General features: G+C 33.9%; 1 protein-coding gene across 1 annotated transcript; it reads right to left on the reverse strand.

The window, feature by feature from the left end:
* Positions 1 to 3,386: 3,386 nt before the first annotated feature.
* On the reverse strand, positions 3,387 to 6,839 carry LOC143242058 (PI-PLC X domain-containing protein 3-like). Its single transcript, XM_076485411.1, has 2 exons — positions 6,677 to 6,839; positions 3,387 to 5,248 (listed from the first exon to the last, which is right to left on the reverse strand). Exons 1-2 carry the CDS (start codon positions 6,837 to 6,839, stop codon positions 4,371 to 4,373), a joined length of 1,041 nt encoding a protein of 346 aa, XP_076341526.1. The 3' UTR covers positions 3,387 to 4,370.
* Between the last annotated feature and the right edge of the window lie 14,642 nt (positions 6,840 to 21,481).

Here is a 21,481-nt window from a genome sequence, read left to right on the forward strand (position 1 = left end):
TTAAAAATATATTTGTTAAACTAATACTTTCCATAAGACCTGTATTAGGCCTATTACATTCTTTAACACTACATTATTTAATCAAAAGCAGCAACAATAGTATTTTGACCACACTATACCCATCACATCCCCTATCAACAATGTCCTTCTCTGAAGACAGAGGACATCAGAATGAGGCATAACAAACACAGTAGTGGTTGAAAACTGTTTATACAAACTGTCTCTTACAGCCATTTCTTTTCACCAACATAAAAAAGGCACATACCATAACAGTTATTTTTGATAAAAGTGATTTCTAAACCTTTCACAAATAATCAACAAAACAGTTTTAACTTTCAGGAAATGCTCATAATAAATACATTTCTTCATATAAAATAAAAACTCTCAAACAGCTTGAACACTGTTATATCAAAACACCACACTCCGAACACTGTTATATCAAAACACCACACTCTGAACACTGTTACATCAAAACACCACACTCCAAACACTGTTATATCAAAACACCACACTCCGAACACTGTTATATCAAAACACCACACTCCGAACACTGTTATATCAAAACACCACACTCCTTCACCCATTAAATATATCTCAAACAGCTTGACACTGTTATATCAAAACACTGTTACATCAAAACACCACACTCCTTCACCCATTAAATATATCTCAAACAGCTTGAACACTGTTACATCAAAACACCACACTTCTTCACCTATTAAATATATCTCAAACAGCTTGAACACTGTTATATCAAAACACCACACTCCTTCACCCATTAAATATATCTCAAACAGCTTGAACACTGTTATATCAAAACACCACACTCCTTCACCCATTAAAATATATCTCAAACAGCTTGAACACTGTTATATCAAAACACCACACTCCTTCACCCATTAAAATATCACAAACAGCTTGAACACTGTTACATCAAAACACCACACTTCTTCACCCATTAAAATATCACAAACAGCTTGAACACTGTTACATCAAAACACCACACTTCTTCACCCATTAAAATATCACAAACAGCTTGAACACTGTTACATCAAAACACCACACTCCGAACACTGTTATATCAAAACACCACACTCCGAACACTGTTATATCAAAACACCACACTCCGAACACTGTTACATCAAAACACCACACTCCGAACACTGTTACATCAAAACACCACACTCCTTCACCCATTAAAATATCACAAACAGCTTGAACACTGTTACATCAAAACACCACACTTCTTCACCCATTAAAATATCACAAACAGCTTGAACACTGTTACATCAAAACACCACACTCCTTCACCCATTAAAATATCACAACCCTACTGGTAGTTACTGATCCATGTACATTGTACAACAAACTTGTATAGTTGGAACTCGGAAGTTTACAGTGAACACCACTGTTCTACTTACAAAGAACTGTACTATGAGAGACAGGGTAAAAAAACTACAATGGTTACAGAGTACAGTGTCATATAAATTATTCCACAAGATGACTTGTGTCTACTTTTATTAAATAACTTCAATATCCTGATAAAATATAGACATGGTTGATCAACAGTTAAGTGAAACATCAACTGACGTACGTGAAACATCAACCGATGTTGGTATAGAAGAAAACTAACATCCAATCAGATGTTTTGATTGTCCAGTATTACTAAAGTTTCTGGTGAGACATAATTCACTAGATCTATCTGTAGTTTCAGCTGTAATACCATAATGTTCGAGCATAACGTTAAAGATCTGTGTTTTATGAATGTTTCAACTTCCCACTTTATTCAGAGAACAAACATTCATACTTCATCTAATTAAAAAAACTAATTACAATACTTACAATGGTACTTGAGGGTCTAATAATTAAATATAGTATGTATAAAATAATAACAATTCACAATAGGAAATATGTGGATGAAGGAAGTCATATACAATAAATCAACACCATTTATTACATTGCATTAGCTAGGGAAAAACAAATTAAAGTTTCCCACACAAGCATTACTTCTATAAGTGTTTCTTTGTTTTTCCATTTCTTTATTCATGGAAAATAAAAACAACCTTGAAGTTATTTTAAATTTGGCTTACTAGAAAAACTTCTGGTTTACAACTACGTGTCAACAGAAGATACTACAAAACAAAAGATGTTAAGTGTTGCATAACACTTGTTTTATATCACAGTTTTAAATAAATAAATACATTGTATTTCAAAGATGGCTGGTATCAGTATTAAAACTTTAATTAAAGTAGAGAATAATGTTTTAACCTTTTTAGGCTATTTCTTCATTGATGTGAAGATGACATAAGAAGGTCAAAATGTTCTGAATTTTATTCTAACTGAAGTGATTACACCCCAACCAGCCATATTTACTTGTCACCATGAAATAGGTACATTGAATCAAATTAACAAATTATTTGAACACAGCTTTTAATGTATTAAAAAGTGAAACTGTTTAGACTCAGTTCAAATACTGTAATTATTTAAATTGGTTTGTATAAGCTAATTAAATTGGACTTTTATAAAATAACTGTAGGTAAGTAAAAGTTAGTATTTGTTTATCTCATTGTCACCATACTTTATATATTCTAGAATATTACATATTATGTTAAAGTCTCTACCATATTGGATACTTTTGACAGTCAAAACTTCTGTTTTACTAAATACATAGAACGACAAATTTGTGTAAACCATTCCATTTATGTGCAAACAGTAATTATTTTCTAAATAATACATATAAGCTTCTATATAAACCTGGCACAGCCTATTTGTTAGGGTGTGGGTTGCAGGTTCACATTTCCATGAGCAGTCATGTTTACCCTTTCAGCCATGGGGGCATTATAATGTATCAGTCAATCCTGCTATTCATTGATAAAATAGTTATTAGTGGGTGGTGCTGACTAGATGCCCTCCCTTTATTCTTTCATTTCAAAATTAAGAATAGCTGTGTGGGGAAGTAGATGAGTGTCATCAGGTTAGGAATGGCTGTGTGGGGAAGTAGATGAGTGTCATCAGGTTAAGAATGGCTATGTGGGGAAGTAGATGAGTGTCATCAGGTTAGGAATGGCTGTGTGGGGAAGTAGATGAGTGTCATCAGGTTAGGAATGGCTGTGTGGGGAAGTAGATGAGTGTCATCAGGTTAGGAATGGCTGTGTGGGGAAGTAGATGAGTGTCATCAGGTTAGGAATGGCTGTGTGGGGAAGTAGATGAGTGTCATCAGGTTAAGAATGGCTGTGTGGGGAAGTAGATGAGTGTCATCAGGTTAAGAATGGCTGTGTGGGGAAGTAGATGAGTGTCATCAGGTTAGGAATGGCTGTGTGGGGAAGTAGATGAGTGTCATCAGGTTAGGAATGGCTGTGTGGGGAAGTGTCATGAGTGTCATCAGGTTAGGAATGGCTGTGTGGGGAAGTAGATGAGTGTCATCAGGTTAGGAATGGCTGTGTGGGGAAGTAGATGAGTGTCATCAGGTTAGGAATGGCTGTGTGAGGAAGTAGATGAGTGTCATCAGGTTAGGAATGGCTGTGTGGAGAAGTAGATGAGTGTCATCAGGTTAGGAATGGCTGTGTGGGGAAGTAGATGAGTGTCATCAGGTTAGGAATAGCTGTGTGGGGAAGTAGATGAGTGTCATCAGGTTAGGAATAGCTGTGTGGGGAAGTAGATGAGTGTCATCAGGTTAGGAATAGCTATGTGGGGAAGTAGATGAGTGTCATCAGGTATGTCTGTTTGATAATCATTGATGATCCATTAGCATTTAAGGTGCCCTAATGGTTGAAAGTAGCCATGGTGCTTTAAAAAAGAAAACACATTCACACAAAAGTAAAAATATAAATTACATAAAAAAGTAAACAACAACCTGAATACTGGGAACTTACTTTGAATATTAAGTAGATATATCTTTGATGTTCAAAGTTATGAGTAAATAATTTTAAATCTATTCATAAGTTTACACTGAAATTTCTTTAACTATTTGTCACATTAAAAATATAAGCATATATGATAATTCATTGCATAAGGAAAGCACATGACTCAGTGTACCAACACAAAGCTGGGAAATATGACTTTAACAATAACTAATTCCAAGTCATCTTAGGTTCAAGGAGACAATTAATTTTCCATATTAACAATTGCATGCTAAAACATTGTTTTCAATCATATATTTTGTTATATGGGAATAACACCAGGTGGAAACCAACACTTTTCCTTTGGAATTTTAGTTTAACTGTGAATTATAATCTTATTAAAATAGATATGCTTTCTAAGTAGGACTTTGTTAGTCATCAGCAATTAATGTGACCCATAACACATTTACTGTACATAAAAAACAGAATAACTTAGTGTCACACTTTCAACACAATTTCTCTAAAGTAAAATTATTTAGTAACCATATTACCCTTTCCATTTACTTCACTATTATTAGACCTACTATAATTCAATCCCACTACCATGTGTGGAAACCAGCAATCTTTCAAGTCCACAAAGTCAGAAATGACAATATTTAAACCTTGTTTCTCTTTCAACCACTCTTGAAGAGCCACATGAGCACGTTCTGCAAGATCTCGGAACTTGGAAAGTGGGTGTCTCAAGATGAATGTACCTGAAGCTGTAAGGACACCCTGACTGACAACGAACTTTCTGAAGGGTTTCTCATGTTTGTGCTGTTCAGTCAAAAATTGTATCAGTTCATCACCTTTTATAACCTTTGGCCAAGGATTAATGATGAATTCTTTTGTCCAGAGAAATGGGTGATAACTGGCTATATCATTAGCATAAAACACTAAAACTTGATACTGTTTAGTCCACAGCCATGATAAGGTAATCTCTTCTACCTTTTGTACCACAGGACATATTTTGGATCCAAAAGTTTCAGTAATCTGCTGTAGAAATCTATGATGGTCATCATTTGTTATTATGTAAAGGTGTTGAAAATGAAGAATTACTACCTCTTTAGAATTCAAATCAAGAAATTCTTTGATGCTGTCCAGTATAGTGGCCATTGGATCTCCATACAATCCATGAACAATGAAAAAATCATAACTTGCATGCTTTGTTGCAACTCTAAAATCAAAATATCGAATTCCATTTTCTAGCTGTTCCTTACAGCTCAAGTTCTGAGTTCTCATCCAATCACATATTACTTTTTTGGCTGCTGAACCTAAAAGTCGGGCTACACGAGAGTTGAATAGGAAACGCCCATCTGGTGCATAATCGTTCTGGGGGCTGACTGAATAAGCCCCAGAGTCATGAGATCCTGGGAGTTAATGAGATAAAGAATCACTTAATACAAATGTAACATTGAATATTATGCAACATAATGCCAAAATCATAAATGGAAAATCAGAAAACTTGTATCCTCCATGCTCTTATATTAAAAGTATAAACGTTAAAAATGTGTTAATCTTGGTGACCATACGTCACTACTGAGATGATTGGTACATAACAAATGCCCCGGTTTTAACTTACGTGATTTTATAGTTACCTAAAACTTTGTTTGTAAACAAAACTCATAAACTACCTTTTAGCTATTACTGTACACCCTTGTGCAAATTAAGTGAAACAAGACAGAAAATTACGATTTTTTCAATTTTTTGCATTTTATTTATCAAAATCCAAAAATTACAAATTAATACATGATATAACCACCTTTATTTTTCAGAAGATCATTAATTCGCTTTGGCATCGAGTCCACGAGTTGACTGCAATCTTTACTAATTTTTGGATCGCGGTACCACACCTCAATTATGGCCTCAATTAGCTTATCTTTCGTAGTACAGTCTTTCCCCGAAATCTTTCTTTACAAATCGCCCAAAGATTTTCAATAGGATTTAAGTCCAGGGAGTTTCTAGACAAGTCCAGCACCTTTATTCGTGTTGTAGTCATAAAATTCATCACGAGTTTCGATCTTGCTGAAAAATGCCAGATCCATCTGGAAATCTCTTTTTCAATTCTGGAATGACTCTTCTCTGCAAATCTTTGATGTACTGTGATCCTCGCATCATACTTTCTACGATATGTAAGCCTCCGACGCCATAGTAGCTGAAAAAGCCCCAAAACATCTTTAAGGGATGTTTTACGAACTGATTGATGAGATTCTCGAAGTTTCTCACCTGGAGATCTGCGAACATGCAGACTTCTTTGACCCTGTACGAAGAAATGAGTCTCGTCACTGAATAACACCTTCCTCCATTGTTCTTGCATCCAGTTCTTGTATTTCAGACCCCACTGATACCGTTTTTTCTTCATTGAGTTAGTAAGAAGTTGTTTTTTACTGGTCTCCTTGCCCTTCTAACGCAATTTCGAATGGCGTAATATTCCTCAAAATTTCGTTATATATACCAAAAATAGATCGACCGTAGTGCAAAACACAGCTAATAACGCCGTCTGTGTGAAAAAATGACTATTAAAATCAGCGGATCCAGCAAACCTACACTGGCTACCATGCTTAAAATATTGTAAAATGACCATTTGTTTCAATTAATTTGCACAAGGGTGTAGTACCTCTAGACGAGAAAATAGATATGTTTTCTAATTTTGCCACCATTCACGTTAAATATCAGGCAATTAGCCCTAGATGAGTTACCATGGCATGACGTTATTAGTGTCCCGGTCTGTCCATCTTATATTTATGATCACCTTGTACTTTATCGTTAGTACATTACTATCAGCATTTAGTACTTACCAGGAATAGAAATACAATTTAGCGGAACATTATGAAGTCTTTGTGGTAAATTCTGCATCCAATGTTTCAAATCTATAATATTACTTTGATTTGAAGAGTTAATTAACTGTATTTCCACTACTGCATCTGGAACCACTACCTCGGTCTCTTCGTAGTTCGCCATTTTATGTTTCTGATTTTTTCTGGTACGCCCTCCGGTGGCTCATTTCTAGGTCTGCAGATTTATTAAAGTACAAATAACCGTGTCCTCCGCCGGTACAGCGGTAAGTCTACGGATTAACCACTCTAAAATCAGGGGTTCGATTCCTCTCGGTGTACTCAGCAGATAGCCCAATGTGGCTTTGCTATAAGAGAAGCACACACACACACAGATAACTGTACTTAGTAGAGCACAGATAACCCGTTGTATTGCTAAATTAAATTAACTTTCTGGTTGAGATAATTGAAATTATTTTTTTCTAAACTTTAATATTTTACCCTTTTTATTACATCTAAAAATTTCAATAGTTTTCAAAAAAATGAACAATATAACATTTTCTGAAATTAAAATAAAGTTTCAAAAAACTATAACTATAAAGAAAAAAGGTTCCTGTTCCTGAACTATCCATCATATTGATCAATTTACCATACAAACATTTACTGCTTTCGTGTGTGTGTTTTCTTATAGCAGAGCTACATCGGGATATCTACTGAGCCGAGGGGAACCGAACTCTTGATTTTAGCCTTGTAAATCCGTAGACTTACTGCTTTACCAGTGTAGGGCTATTGGTTCTGATACTGCCTTATTCATTTCACATTGCTGTAAATAAATTAGTTAATAGTATGTAAACCTTGCTTGTAGCTGCTTCAGTTAGTGTTGTTTTTCACTTCAGACGCTATGAGGTCATGAAAGGGTGTGAATGAAACACTGTGCTAATGAAAGATAAGTAGAAATCATATCTTAAGAACATCCTCAAAGAATAATAGCTCCTTAGCTAATGTTGACACGTACTTTGGTATGGCTCACAACAATGTGGATTTGGTTTGTTTTGAATTTCGCGCAATGCTACACGAGGGCTATTTCCGCTAGCCGTCCCTCATTTAGCAGTGTAAGACAAGAAGGAAGGCAGCTATTCATTACGACCCATCGCCAACTCTTGGGCTACTCTTTTATCAACGAATAGTGGGATTGATCGTCACATTATAACGCCCCCACGGCTGAAAGGGCGAGCCTGTTTGGTGTGACGGGGATTCGAACCCGCGATCCTCGGATTACGAGTCGAGTGCCTTAACCATCTGGCCATGCCGAGCCTAACAATGTGGAAGCATTATTAAGTTTACAGGCGAAACGTTTCACAGCTCTATAGAAACATAAGTTTTAATTTTATTTCTTTGCAAATTACACTAAGTAAATTTTAAAACTTGCAAGAAATGAACAGTTGTTACAAAAGAGATATTTTCACTTAAATTTGACATATGAAAAGAGCGTGCATATTTTTCTTATAGCAAACCCACATTGGTTATCTGCTGTATCCACCAAGGGAAATCGAACTTCAGATTTTAGCATTCTAAATCTCAAAACTTATCGCTGATTCCCGGGGGACAATTTTTTCACATTTCAGGAGGGGGGAATGTTGATACACCTACTGGTGATAACCTTATATTCACTACAAACGGTACTTGTCATAGGACGTTGTTAGCCATCTTTGAATTAATTCTGTGTAGTAACATGTTATCTATTTTTATTGAAGATTCTGATATATGGAAAAAATTGACTTTATTAACATAATTATCTAAAAAGACTTCAAACGAAATTTTCACGTTAGTGTTACAAATGTCAGTGTTACAAATGAGATTTTCCAATTTCTACTTCTAAAACATGAGGTATTTTCATTATTAAGAAAAAGTTAGAAAGAATTCTAAAACATAAGCTGTTATCTTTATGAAGGGTAAACCAGAAATAATTCTAACACGTATGCTATTTCTTTATTAAGGGTAAACGAGATATAATGATAAAACATAAACTATCCTCATTATTAAGGGTAAATCAGAAATAAATGATCATATTTTAATGAGTAGAAAATTCAGAGAAAATATTTTCTTTCCTGAGAATCCCTCATTGTCAATCATTACAGTCTTTTATGATGATCTTCTCTGTTGAAGGTGATCTGAGATCGAATGGCTGTTGCAGCTTTTGTATGTGTTTCGACTGGAATAAATGGACCTGTACATCATACGCTGTTTCTTTCAATTTCAATTTTTCGTCTCCTGTTGCCGTCGTACAGTTGCTGAAGTTCTTGCAGCACCCTCCCCCCCATGTTAGACAGTTCTGGGAAATAGTCTCCCTAGAGTTGACGTCAGTCTTGGTAATCCAATTGTACGTGGTTATATAATTAGAAAAAGATTTAGAGCATCTGTCTTGACCCACTTCTCCATGACAACTGATCAGGGAAGTTTCTGGAGAGGACTGCTGAGTTATATTTACAGCTGTCGGGAATCCTGTCTGGTCCAGGTGTTATTAGATCTTACTGTAGCTGTCAGTTCCTGTCGTCTTTAGGTTGTCACTGAAGGGCTTGGAGAAGGTGCTGGAAGATGTTGTTAACATGGAAGTTGACTTAATTTCTTATATCGTGAAAAAACCTTTGCACATCAGCTTCTACACGACTCTTAACAGAATGAGACCTTGGTACAACAGGAAGGTTGGTGATCTTCCTCTGTTACAGACATGAGACCTTGGTACAACAGGAAGGTTGGTGATCTTCCTCTGTTACAAACATGAGACCTTGGTACAAGAGGAATGTTGGTGATCTTTCTCTGTTACAGACATGAGACCTTGGTACAACAGGAAGGTTGGTGATCTTCCTCTGTTACATCCTTTGTTGAGACATCTTCTTTCGCCTGCTCTGCTCTTGAGGACCTCATGCCATGCTGGGATTTGATTCAATATCAGTGTTATACTTTGGTTATTTTGTAGCGAATTTTTACTGAAAGCCCTTCCACAGTCCGCTGCCCGTGGGCTCTGGTTCCAGATATAAACTATTGTGTTAAACATTTATGTATGTTGTTCGATCAACCCCTCTGAAGGAAACACCACATTCAACAACTTCACAATAAATATTTTTAAAAACCTAACTTATAGAAATGTCTTGCTAGTTCTAATTGAGGAGCAAATAGAAAAAGAATATAACTTGTATATAGAGCATTTATTAGATCTTGTATTTATTGTAATTGCATAATTTACGGTTCAACCTCGACAGTGTTTGCTGCTCTGGAGTTTTTCATTGACTACAATTTCTGCTCTGCAAGTGGACTGATATGATATACCAGTAAGGAATGCTCCATGTTGATCACATAGTTGAATTAGTTGTGTAAACTATGGTTCCTTTAAATAAAATAATTCGACACAAGTACAGTCAACTCCTAGATAAAATTCACATATTAGTATCCAGGAAAGACTTTCTTTGTTTTATTTGTTTATGGTATTGGAGCTGTCCCTTTCTATTCAATTTAAAGTTACCTGATAAGTTAGCATGAATTTTTCTTTGTTATTTATCGATATTTTCAAAATATGTAAACGCCGGCTATAAATACATTTTGTTTCTCACAACATTGCTCACTTTCTAAGATATTAAATAGCATTTTTGAACCCAAACAAAACTTTCTAGATCTTACTAATAGATGGCACTAACATCAACTTGTTTAACAACCTAGGCGGTCCATCCTTTTCAGTTTTATATATCCTGTTTTTGAATTATTTATATTTTAATTTTTGCGCAAAGCTCTAAAATGCAAGACAACTAGTAAATCAGTACTACCCGCCAACTCTTGGAACTACTATAATTTAATAGTAGAATGTGAACGTCGCCATAAATATGGACATGTTTTTACCTCCGCCAGCAGCGAATCACGAGCATTTGTAAAATAACTTCTAGAACACGTCTGTGTTCACAGATATAAACGGAATGTTAATTACTTCAGATCATTGGTTTTGAATTAGAATTTTGAAGTTGAAGCAACTTAAGCCATTAATTCTATAGGAGTAAAAAATCCTGTTAAAGTTGTTTAACCGGCAATTTAACAAATTTTAGAAACAGTAGCTGTGACGTAACTGATAGTTGTATGTCTACAGACGGACGTTCAGTATCTAAACATTAGGGTGTAAAACATGGTAGTTCATAGGGTATAAAACATGGTAGTTTATAGATATAAAACATGGTAGCTCAGAATCTGTTCTAAATATCACATTAAACGTTCCTTTTCTTTACTGAAAACATTTCTATCGAGAGTTAGGTAATAACTTTCGAGTAATTTTCTTTTATAGAATATAGTTTAAAGAGTTTGTCTGTTACTGGATTACATGTTGTTTTCTTTATATTGTTAATATGTCGGGCTCATTTGTAAATTACACTGCACAACAATTTTTTTGAAAAGTTTTTGCTGATTGTGATAGGTATCTAGTGGGTATACACAAATATAGTTTTGGTTTTGCTTCATCACATGGGGACTCTGAGAAATAGACAGTTAACTGTTTATCGGCAATAACGTATTTAATTGCATTTATGTTTCTAATACGCTATTAAGTTCAACATAATTAAAAGTGTTTTGCTCCTGAATTTCGTTTGTATTCAATGTCCGGTGCATCACGTTGCAATGTCCAACAGTAGTCAGCAAGCATTGACAGGTTCCAGTTGCCCTGATATCGTTTTTTCATTGTAGTAATGTCCTGGTGAAACCTTTCAACGTGTTCGTCACTGACAGCACCGAGATTTGCAGGGAAGAAGTCCAAGTGTGAATGGAGGAAATGAATCTTGAGTGACATGTTGCACTTTATTGTTTTGTATGCTTTGAGAAGTTTGTCTACCAGATGAATGTAATGTAGGGTTCTGTAATTGCCAAGAAAATTGTCAACAACGTCTTTGAAGGCTTTCCAGACAATCTTTTCTGGCCCAACTAACAGATCTTTGAACTGCTGATCACTCATAACATGTCTGATCTGAGGGTCAACAAAAATGTCCTCTTTCATCTTGGCGTCAGTTATTCTTGGGAACATGTCTTAAATAACGAAAACCTTCGCCTTCTTTGTTCATTGCTTTCATGCTTTCACGAAATTCTTCATAAGTTTCAAGTTTATGTGAAGAGGAGCCAAAAAAATCTTTGCAGGGTCGAAAAGCAGTTCATGCGCCACATTTTCCTTTCCTGGAACTAACTTTTTACAGAGTGGCCAGCTCTGTCTAGAATAATGTGGCACGACTGTCCCATTCATAGATGAAACAACAGTACTTTGTCTAGCCGAGATGCAATCCCAGTAACAGAGCAACGACTTTCAGATCTCTACAGATATTCCAGTTGCACTTGCTGTACTGGATGTGCTTCAACAACATTTCCATGTTCTCATAGGTTTCTTTCATGTGTGCTGCATAGCCAACAGGTATTGAGGGGTGAACGTTGTCATTGTGTAACAGAACAGCTTTAAGGTTTAACATTGATGAATCAATAAAGAGACGCCACTCTTGCGGGTCATGGTCACAACCCAAAGCAGAGAACAATCCTTCGATATCAACACAGAAACAGAGACTGTCAACTTGTGCAAAGAATTTGGTTATATCATCTTGGCGGCTTCGAAAAAACAGAAATTTTCGTACCTGGTGACAGCAAACACCATTCCTGCAGTCTCGAACCCAGCAATTCAGCTTTTGCATTTGATAGACCAGATCGTTTAATTCTGACTGTGTTATGAGATGTGGATCGCCTGAGGAGCACAGTTCATAATCCGGATCAATGTCAGTTTCCTGCATTGCAGTTTCTTCATCTGGTTGGTCTAAGGTCCATTCTTCTGGTGGTTTCGGAATTGGAAGACTGTCGTCATGTGGCACGGGTCTCATTGCTGAAGGCAGATTAGGGTATTCAACTGACTTCTTGTTTTTGGCAGAGAAACCAGACACATTAGTCAAACAGAAGTAACAGTCCGTCACATGGTCTTTCTGTTCTCACCATATCATCGGAACAGCAAACGGCATTGTTTTTTTGAGGGCCTCTGAGCCAAGCTCTCAGACAGACAGCACATGTCGCACAACAAATGTGAGGTGCCCATTCCTGGTCTTGATCACCAATTTTACAGCCGAAGTACAGATGATATGCTTTCTTCACAACAGCAGTCATTGAGCGTCTCTGATGAACAAGCGTATACTCGCCACAAATATAGCAGAATTTATCGCGCCTGTTACGACATTTACGAGACATATTGACCGACACTAATCGTCCTGGAAAACGTCTTTACTTACTTGTTATAGTGCTACTGAGGCAATGCTATATTTTGAAACAATACGTACACACACTATAAGGTCTATATTAATCCAATGATCAGCATCTGTGTATGCAAGCCACTTTTATAGCCAGACTGCACAAAACATTGTTAATAGGTCTCTTACAGAAACAAAAAATTTTTGACACAAATATAAGAAAAAACATGACAAAACTGAAGATTTCGATGAAACTATACATGATGGGCAAATTTGGATGTGATTTTCGTGATCAGCAGCCAGAAATCTATAAAGAACACCCAACAGTGTTCAAGAAGCAAAAACTTTGTTGTGCAGTGTAAGGTTATTGCTTGTCTTTAAGTGTGAAAGTGTTCAATCGACTAGCTGTGCTCTGTTAAATTGTAAACAGTACAAATCTTATTTCAATGAAGATGTAGGATAGATTATGAATAATTTATTTCAGCAATGTGGTAATGTGTTGGTAAGTTGATTCTTCAGAAAACTGCGTTAGACTTTTTTTTTTTGATTAAATTATGTATCGAGAAATGTTTATTTTATGAAATACAGTTGTGAATAGACTTTAATATCCCTCGGGTGACGTTTTGCTTTTAGGTTAAAAGTACCCACTCTCAAACCAGACGTCGGTGTACTTAGCAGTTAGGATACATCACATGAGTAACTTTTCAGAAATAAGCGCACACTGAAACAACGCATGTACTTGGTTTTTTTATGATTAGTTCAGAGTCCAAAGAACAGGGCCAAATCGTTTCCACCTCAGTTCCATCTATACGATCTAGGAGAAAGTAATAAATTAATGGGGATATAAATGAAACCACACTTCAACATTCCCTCCCCAGGTGACTGTACCACACTCCAACATTCCCTCCCCAGGTGACTGTACCACACTCCATCATTCCCTCCCCGGGTGACTGTACCACGCTCCATCATTCCCTCCCCGAGTGACTGTACCACGCTCCAACATTCCCACCCCGGGTGACTGTACCACACTCCATCATTCCCTCCCTGGGTGACTGTACCACGCTCCATCATTCCCTCCCCGGGTAACTGTACCACGCTCCATTATTCCCTCCCCGGGTGACTGTACCACGCTCCAACATTCCCTCCCCGGGTGACTGTACCACGCTCCATCATTCCCTCCCCGGGTGACTGTACCACGCTCCATCAGTGTTATATCAGTGTTCGTGATGACATTTCCTATGACTAACAAGTTTTTAATACCACTATTATATCAGTGTTCGTGACATTTCCTATGACTAACAAGTTTTTAATACCACTATTATATCAGTGTTCGTGACATTTCCTATGACTAACAAGTTTATAATACCACTATTATTTCACTGTTCGTGACATTTCCGGATGTTGATGTATCAATATTTCATAAGATTGAAACCAAAATCCTACCGACTCATCAAAAATCGTCCCAACCCTACATTAATTTCACGATTCCTACATGGAAGTCTCTTTTCTGCTGATTTTCAAATTATCCAATGACACCACCTTAGGGCGATTGTTTGTGACCGATTATATAACTTTCAAGAACTTCTTTCTGCACTTTTTCTTTGTTTATGAAACCAACTAGAAGGAAGGATATATCTTAAGACGAAAATAATCGACAAAAAGAAATAGAGGTCTATAGAGTGCGCTCTTTCTTTTAGGAGGGTACAACATGTTATACTTCTTAGGATTTTCTAACTCTTTAAGTTTCTGTCACGAAAAATAAAATTACATTGTTCACTATTAATTAATAATAACTAACTTCAAGAAAGCAGTAAATCAGAACAACAAACGAACTGAGTTTATGTTTATTTACATTTTGCACAAAATAAGATACAATTAAAACAGATCCAGGAGAAGGCCTCACATACAATGTCTAAACCTTTACATAAAATAAGACGGAATTAAAACCGATCTAGAAAAAGGCCTCACGGACAATGTCTGAACTTTTACACAAAGTAAGGTACAATTAAAACCGATCCAGGGCAAGGTCTCACGGACAATGTCTGAAAGTTTACACAAAACAAGATACAATTAAAACAGAACCAGAAGAAGGCCTCACGAACTACACGATTCTCACTTTTAAACAAACTAATTCTTATTCATAAACGCAGAGATTTGCATAAATTTGTACTTTGTTGGAAACATTTGGCATATCTTTGACGAAGCATAAGATGCATAGTTTGTGAAAAACATAACTATAAGATTTGATTGTGTTTATGATATGAAGTCGTTGACCACCAATCTTTCTCTAATATTTGTAAATATTCAAGAATTTTTTGAACAATGTTTCAATTTCTCTAATATTTTTTTCACATGCATCGAATCGTCATATTTTTGTTTTGTGTTCAAATAAAATTGTATTTCGTATAAGCCATACGACTTTTGTATTTTCCAATCAATTTTTGAAAATTTTTAGTTTCTTGTATTCGACTGAAAAACGTGTTTTATTTAAATAGAACCATTTCCTTCTAATGAGGCCCAGTTTTATGTAAAAAAGTATCGAATTTTTTTGCAACGATGTGTAATTTCTCATCTTGAAAAAAATACAAGTTATAATTACCAAATTACCTACCTGATTAGATTCTCATTTTGAAATAAACAAACCTAAAATTACAAACAAACACATTTTCAAGAGTCTTCAAAATTAATAAAAAATAAATAAATAAATATGTAAAATAGAATATATATATATAACATTTGGTTGAAACACTGGCCGCATCACAATTAAAACAGTGTCTAGACTAAACGTCCATTTGATTAATTTGGTAGATGTTCCTGTAACTGAAGACCTTTTACTGTGTTTAATAGTCTGAGTTTTTTGTCTGATGAATCTAATGATTTATATTCAGTCTGAGAAAACAGAAGAAATTTCGATCGAATATTGAGTTTATAAAAGCCATTAGAATTTTTAGAAAGGTTTGTTTGTTTGTTTGTTTTGGAATTTCGCACAAAGCTACTCGAGGGCTATCTGTGCTAGCCGTCCCTAATTTAGCAGTGTAAGACTAGAGGGAAGGCAGCTAGTCATCACCACCCACCGCCAACTCTTGGGCTACTCTTTTACCAACGAATAGTGGGATTGACCGTAACATTATACACCCCCACGGCTGGGAGGGCGAGCATGTTTAGCGCGACGCGGGCGCGAACCCGCGACCCTCGGATTACGAGTCGCACGCCTAACGCGCTAGGCCATGCCGGGCCATTTAGAAAGGTTTATCGATCATTACAAATAATTAAGACTAATTTTTAAAAATCTGTTCGTCTTAATAAAGAAGTTTTTATGTTTATATTCATCATTCATACTTAGAATATGTTTCCTTCATACAAATTTAGAGAAACTGAGACTGTTCCGAAGTCATATTGATTTAGTTACCATAAGCTGTCACTCGGCGATGGCGTCATTCCGCAGCATCAGTTGAAACACCTCCAAATCAGAAATTCTAAAATAATAACTAAATAATTATTGAACGAAGATGGAATATTTTTAAATAATCATTGAACGAAGATGGAATATTTTTAAATAATCATTGAACGCAGGTGGAATATTTTTAAATAATTATTGAACGAAGGTGGAATAATTTTAAATAATCATTGAACGAAGGTGGAATATTTTTAAATAATTATTGAACGAAGATGGAATATTTTTATATAATTATTGAACGAAGGTGGAATATTTTTAAATAATTATTCAACGAGGATGGAATATTTTTAAATATTCATTGAACGAAGATGGAATAATTTTAAATAATCATTGAACGAAGGAGGAATATTTTTAAATAATTATTGAACGAAGATGGAATATTTTTTAAATAATTATTGAACGAAGGTGGAATATTTTTAAATAATTATTCAACGAGGATGGAATATTTTTAAATATTCATTGAACGAAGATGGAATAATTTTAAATAATCATTGAACGAAGGTGGAATATTTTTAAATAATTATTGAACGAAGATGGAATATTTTTAAATAATTATTGAACGAAGGTGGAATATTTTTAAATAATTATTCAACGAGGATGGAATATTTTTAAATATTCATTGAACGAAGATGGAATAATTTTAAATAATCATTGAACGAAGGAGGAATATTTTTAAATAATTATTGAACGAAGATGGAATATTTTTAAATAATTATTGAACGAAGGTGGAATATTTTTAAATAATTATTGAACGAAGATGGAATATTTTTAAATAATTATTGAACGAAGGTGGAATATTTTAAAATAATTATTCAACGAGGATGGAATATTTTTAAATATTCATTGAACGAAGATGGAATAATTTTAAATAATCATTGAACGAAGGAGGAATATTTTTAAATAATTATTGAACGAAGATGGAATATTTTTAAATAATTATTGAACGAAGGTGGAATATTTTTAAATAATTATTCAACGAAGATGGAATATTTTTAAATAATCATTGAACGAAGATGGAATAATTTTAAATAATCATTGAACAAAGGTGGAATATTTTTAAATAATTATTCAACGAAGATGGAATATTTTTAAATAATCATTGAACGAAGATGGAATAATTTTAAATAATCATTGAACGAAGGTGGAATATTTTTAAATAATTATTCAACGAAGATGGAATATTTTTAAATATTCATTGAACGAAGATGGAATAATTTTAAATAATCATTGAAGGAAGGAGGAATATTTTTAAATAATTATTGAACGAAGATGGAATATTTTTAAATAATTATTGAACGAAGATGGAATAGATTTAAATAATCATTGAACAAAGGTGGAATATTTTTAAATAATTATTCAACGAAGATGGAATATTTTTAAATAATCATTGAACGAAGATGGAATAATTTTAAATAATCATTGAACGAAGGTGGAATATTTTTAAATAATTATTCAACGAAGATGGAATATTTTTAAATAATTATTGAACGAAGGTGGAATATTTTTAAATAATTATTCAACGAAGATGGAATATTTTTAAATAATCATTGAACGAAGATGGAATAATTTTAAATAATCATTGAACGAAGATGGAATAATTTTAAATTAATCAATGGACGAAGGTGGAGTAATTTTCTTTAACAACTGTTACTATAAAAACTCTGTTGTTACGATTTTGATTTTTCAAACAGTCGTTACTTCTGACACAAGACACCGGGCAGCATGATTTTGAGTTATGACAAGTGATGAACCGTATTTTTTAGTAGCAAACCAGTATATTATTCTAGTGTTTTAATAATAAATTCATAACTAAAAAATGAGAATCTTTAAGAATTTGTTATAATTTTCCTGAATACGGTTTCTTTAACTTTATATTAATTAAATAAGATGTAATATGAGTTGGTAATATCACTTTTAATTTGTATATTGAAATCATCTTGAACAGGTCTCATCTCGAGATTTGATACACCGTCTTTAAGATTAATTAAAGCTTCTAGTCTAACTAGGACTCGTCAGCTGTCATAATCATAGCACGTATATCAGAACATTGTTTTATATATATGCGAAAACGGCTCGTTTGGGTTGAGAAAATATTTTACATAGAAGTGCGAACAACGTTTCGACCTTCTTCGGTCATCGTCAGGTTCACAAAGAAAGAGGTAACTGACCGGAAGCTGACCACATGTTTGAAAGGGGTTGTGTAACTGAGTGTCGGAATGTAGAGGGCGGTATTAGATGTTTGAATATACAATTTTATTTTATTATATTTTATTATACTAATATAGGTATAAAGGCGTTCCTTTATATTGGTTTATTTTGAGTTTAAGTTGTTGTATAAGTAAGGCTTCTTTAATTTTGCGTTTGTTTATGTTTGTTTCTTTATTTAGTATTTGAGTGTTTTCTATGGTTATGTTGTGTTTATTTGACTTGCAGTGTTCGAAAACGTGTGAAGGTGACTTTTTATGTTCTTTGAATCTGGTTTCCATTTTTCTACTTGATTTTTTGATTCGTGAGATATATTTACTTTAGTTGGTTGATTTTGCTTTCTGTCTAGGTGGGTGCGTATAATGTTTTCTACGGTTTGTGGAGGAAACTTATTGATGTTGATGAAGTATTGTTTTATTTTGTCTAATTCATCGTTAATTTTATCTGGTGAGCATAGTTAAAGGTAACGCTATAGTCATAATGAACACGAATGAATACATCCAAAAAATGAATAACATCCTATCAGACACGAACAAATTTAAACCAATACACACAAATCCAACAAAGACACACGAGACGCAACTGAACAAATTGCTATTACAAATGAAAAAAAGCCAACACAATTTCACAAACACTTTATTCCTACCTACGTAAAACCGACTAGATAAAAAGATAAAATTAACGATGAATTAGACAAAATAAAACAATACTTTATCAACATCAATAAGTTTCCTCCACAAACCGTAGAAAACATTATACGCACACACCTAGACAGAAAGCAAAATCAACCAACAAAAGTAAATATATCTCACGAATCAAAAATCACGAAACCATATACTGCTGTATACCATATATTCCTGACATCAGCAAACAAATAACCAACATTTGGCAAAAACTAATAACAAAATATGACATTCCAGTTAATACCAAATTTATTCAAAAACCAGGCACAAAACTGAGGTCTATACTATGTAAAAACTACACTGACAAACACCACACCAACATTATTTACAAAATACAATGTGATAACTGCCACGACTTCTATATTGGAGAAACAAGTAGAAAAATGGAAACCAGATTCAAAGAACATAAAAAGTCACCTTCACACGTTTTCGAACACTGCAAGTCAAATAAACACAACATAACCATAGAAAACACTCAAATACTAAGTAAAGAAACAAACATAAACAAACGCAAAATTAAAGAAGCCTTACTTATACAACAACTTAAACTCAAAATAAACCAATATAAAGGAACGCCTTTATACCTATATTAATATAATAAAATAAATAAAATTATGTATTCAAACATCTAATACCGCCCTCTACATTCCGACATTCAGTTACACAACCTCTTTCAAACATGTGGTCAGCTTCCGGTCAGTTACCTCTTTCTTTGTGAACCTGACGATGACCGAAGAAGGTCGAAACGTTGTTCGCTCTTCTATGTAAAATATTTTCTCAACCCAAACGAGCCGTTTTTGCATATATATTTCTCTATAAGTGGGTTTCTCGACATCACTGAGAACATTGTTTTATCAAGTGTCGTTTCGTCAGAAGACTATGTCATCAGGTGTTGAAGTATATAATTTTAAACAATATGTCGATAAATATAAAAAGTTAATGAATAAACACACTTATTACTTGTACACAGGGTTCTGGTTTATGTTGTATTTGAAATATATTTTTATCAGGATTCAAAACTTAAGATAAAAATCTTACTCATTTAAACTAAAATTTTCTTGATATTAGAATCCATCTATCTTTAGCAGTATGTTACGTCTTGATAATGGAACCTGTCTATCTTTAGCAGTATATTTGTACTTAATATTGGAATCTGTCTATCTTTAGCAGTACATTATTTCTTGATATTGGAATCTGTCTATCTTTAGCAACTTGTTATTTCGTGATACTGGAATATGTCTATAATTAGTAGTATAAAACTAGTTTGTAAAGAACCAGAGATAAGTAAAAATAGTCAATAAACTAGCTTGTAAAGAACAGTGATTAGTAAAAATTGTCGATACACTGGTTTATAAAGAACCAATGATTAGTAAAAATAGTCCCCACACTAGTTTGTAAAGAACCAGTGATTAATAAAAATAGTCTCTATACTAGTTTGTAAAACCAGGAATTAGTAAAAAATATTTGCCACACTAGTTTGTAAAGAATAAAAAATTAGTAAAAACAGTCTATACAAGTGTGTAAGGAATCAGAAAAGTAGTATAAATATTTTCCCCACTAGTTTCTAAAGAACCAGTGATTATTGCAAATAGTCTAGAAACTAGGTTGTAAAGAATCAGGAATTAGGGAAAAATAGTCTCCACACTAGTTTGTAAATAACTACGAATTAGTAAAAATAGTCGATATACTAGTTTGTAAAGAACCATGAATTAGTAAAAATAGTATCCACACTAGTTTGTAAATAACCAGGAATTAGTGATAATAGTCTCCAGTCTAGTATGTAAAAAAACAGGAATTAGTAAAAAAATAGTATTTGCATTAAAGAACCAGTGATTAGTAAAATAATCTCCACACTATTTTGTATAGAACCCAAATTAGTAAAAATGGTCTCCACACTATTTGTAAATACTGATAACTAAATTGGTTTGTAAACAATGAGTGATTAGTAAAAATAGTCTATACACTAGTTTGTAAAGAACCAGAAATTAGTAAAAATAGTCTATACACTAGTTTGTAAAGAATCAGATATTAGTAAAATAGTCTATACACTAGTTTGTAAAGAACCAGAAATTAGTAAAAATAGTCTATACACTAGTTTGTAAAGAATCTTTAACGTACAAATACTGTAGTTATTAGTCAGTCGAGAAGTTAAAAAGTAAGGTTTTTGAAACTAGAACTTGAAAAGTAATGTTTTTGTGTAATTAAACTCCAAAATAATTTTCTTTCTTATTATTATTTGAAC

Source organism: Tachypleus tridentatus, unplaced genomic scaffold (assembly GCF_004210375.1).
Source record: "Tachypleus tridentatus isolate NWPU-2018 unplaced genomic scaffold, ASM421037v1 Hic_cluster_1, whole genome shotgun sequence".
Taxonomy (NCBI): domain Eukaryota; kingdom Metazoa; phylum Arthropoda; class Merostomata; order Xiphosura; family Limulidae; genus Tachypleus; species Tachypleus tridentatus.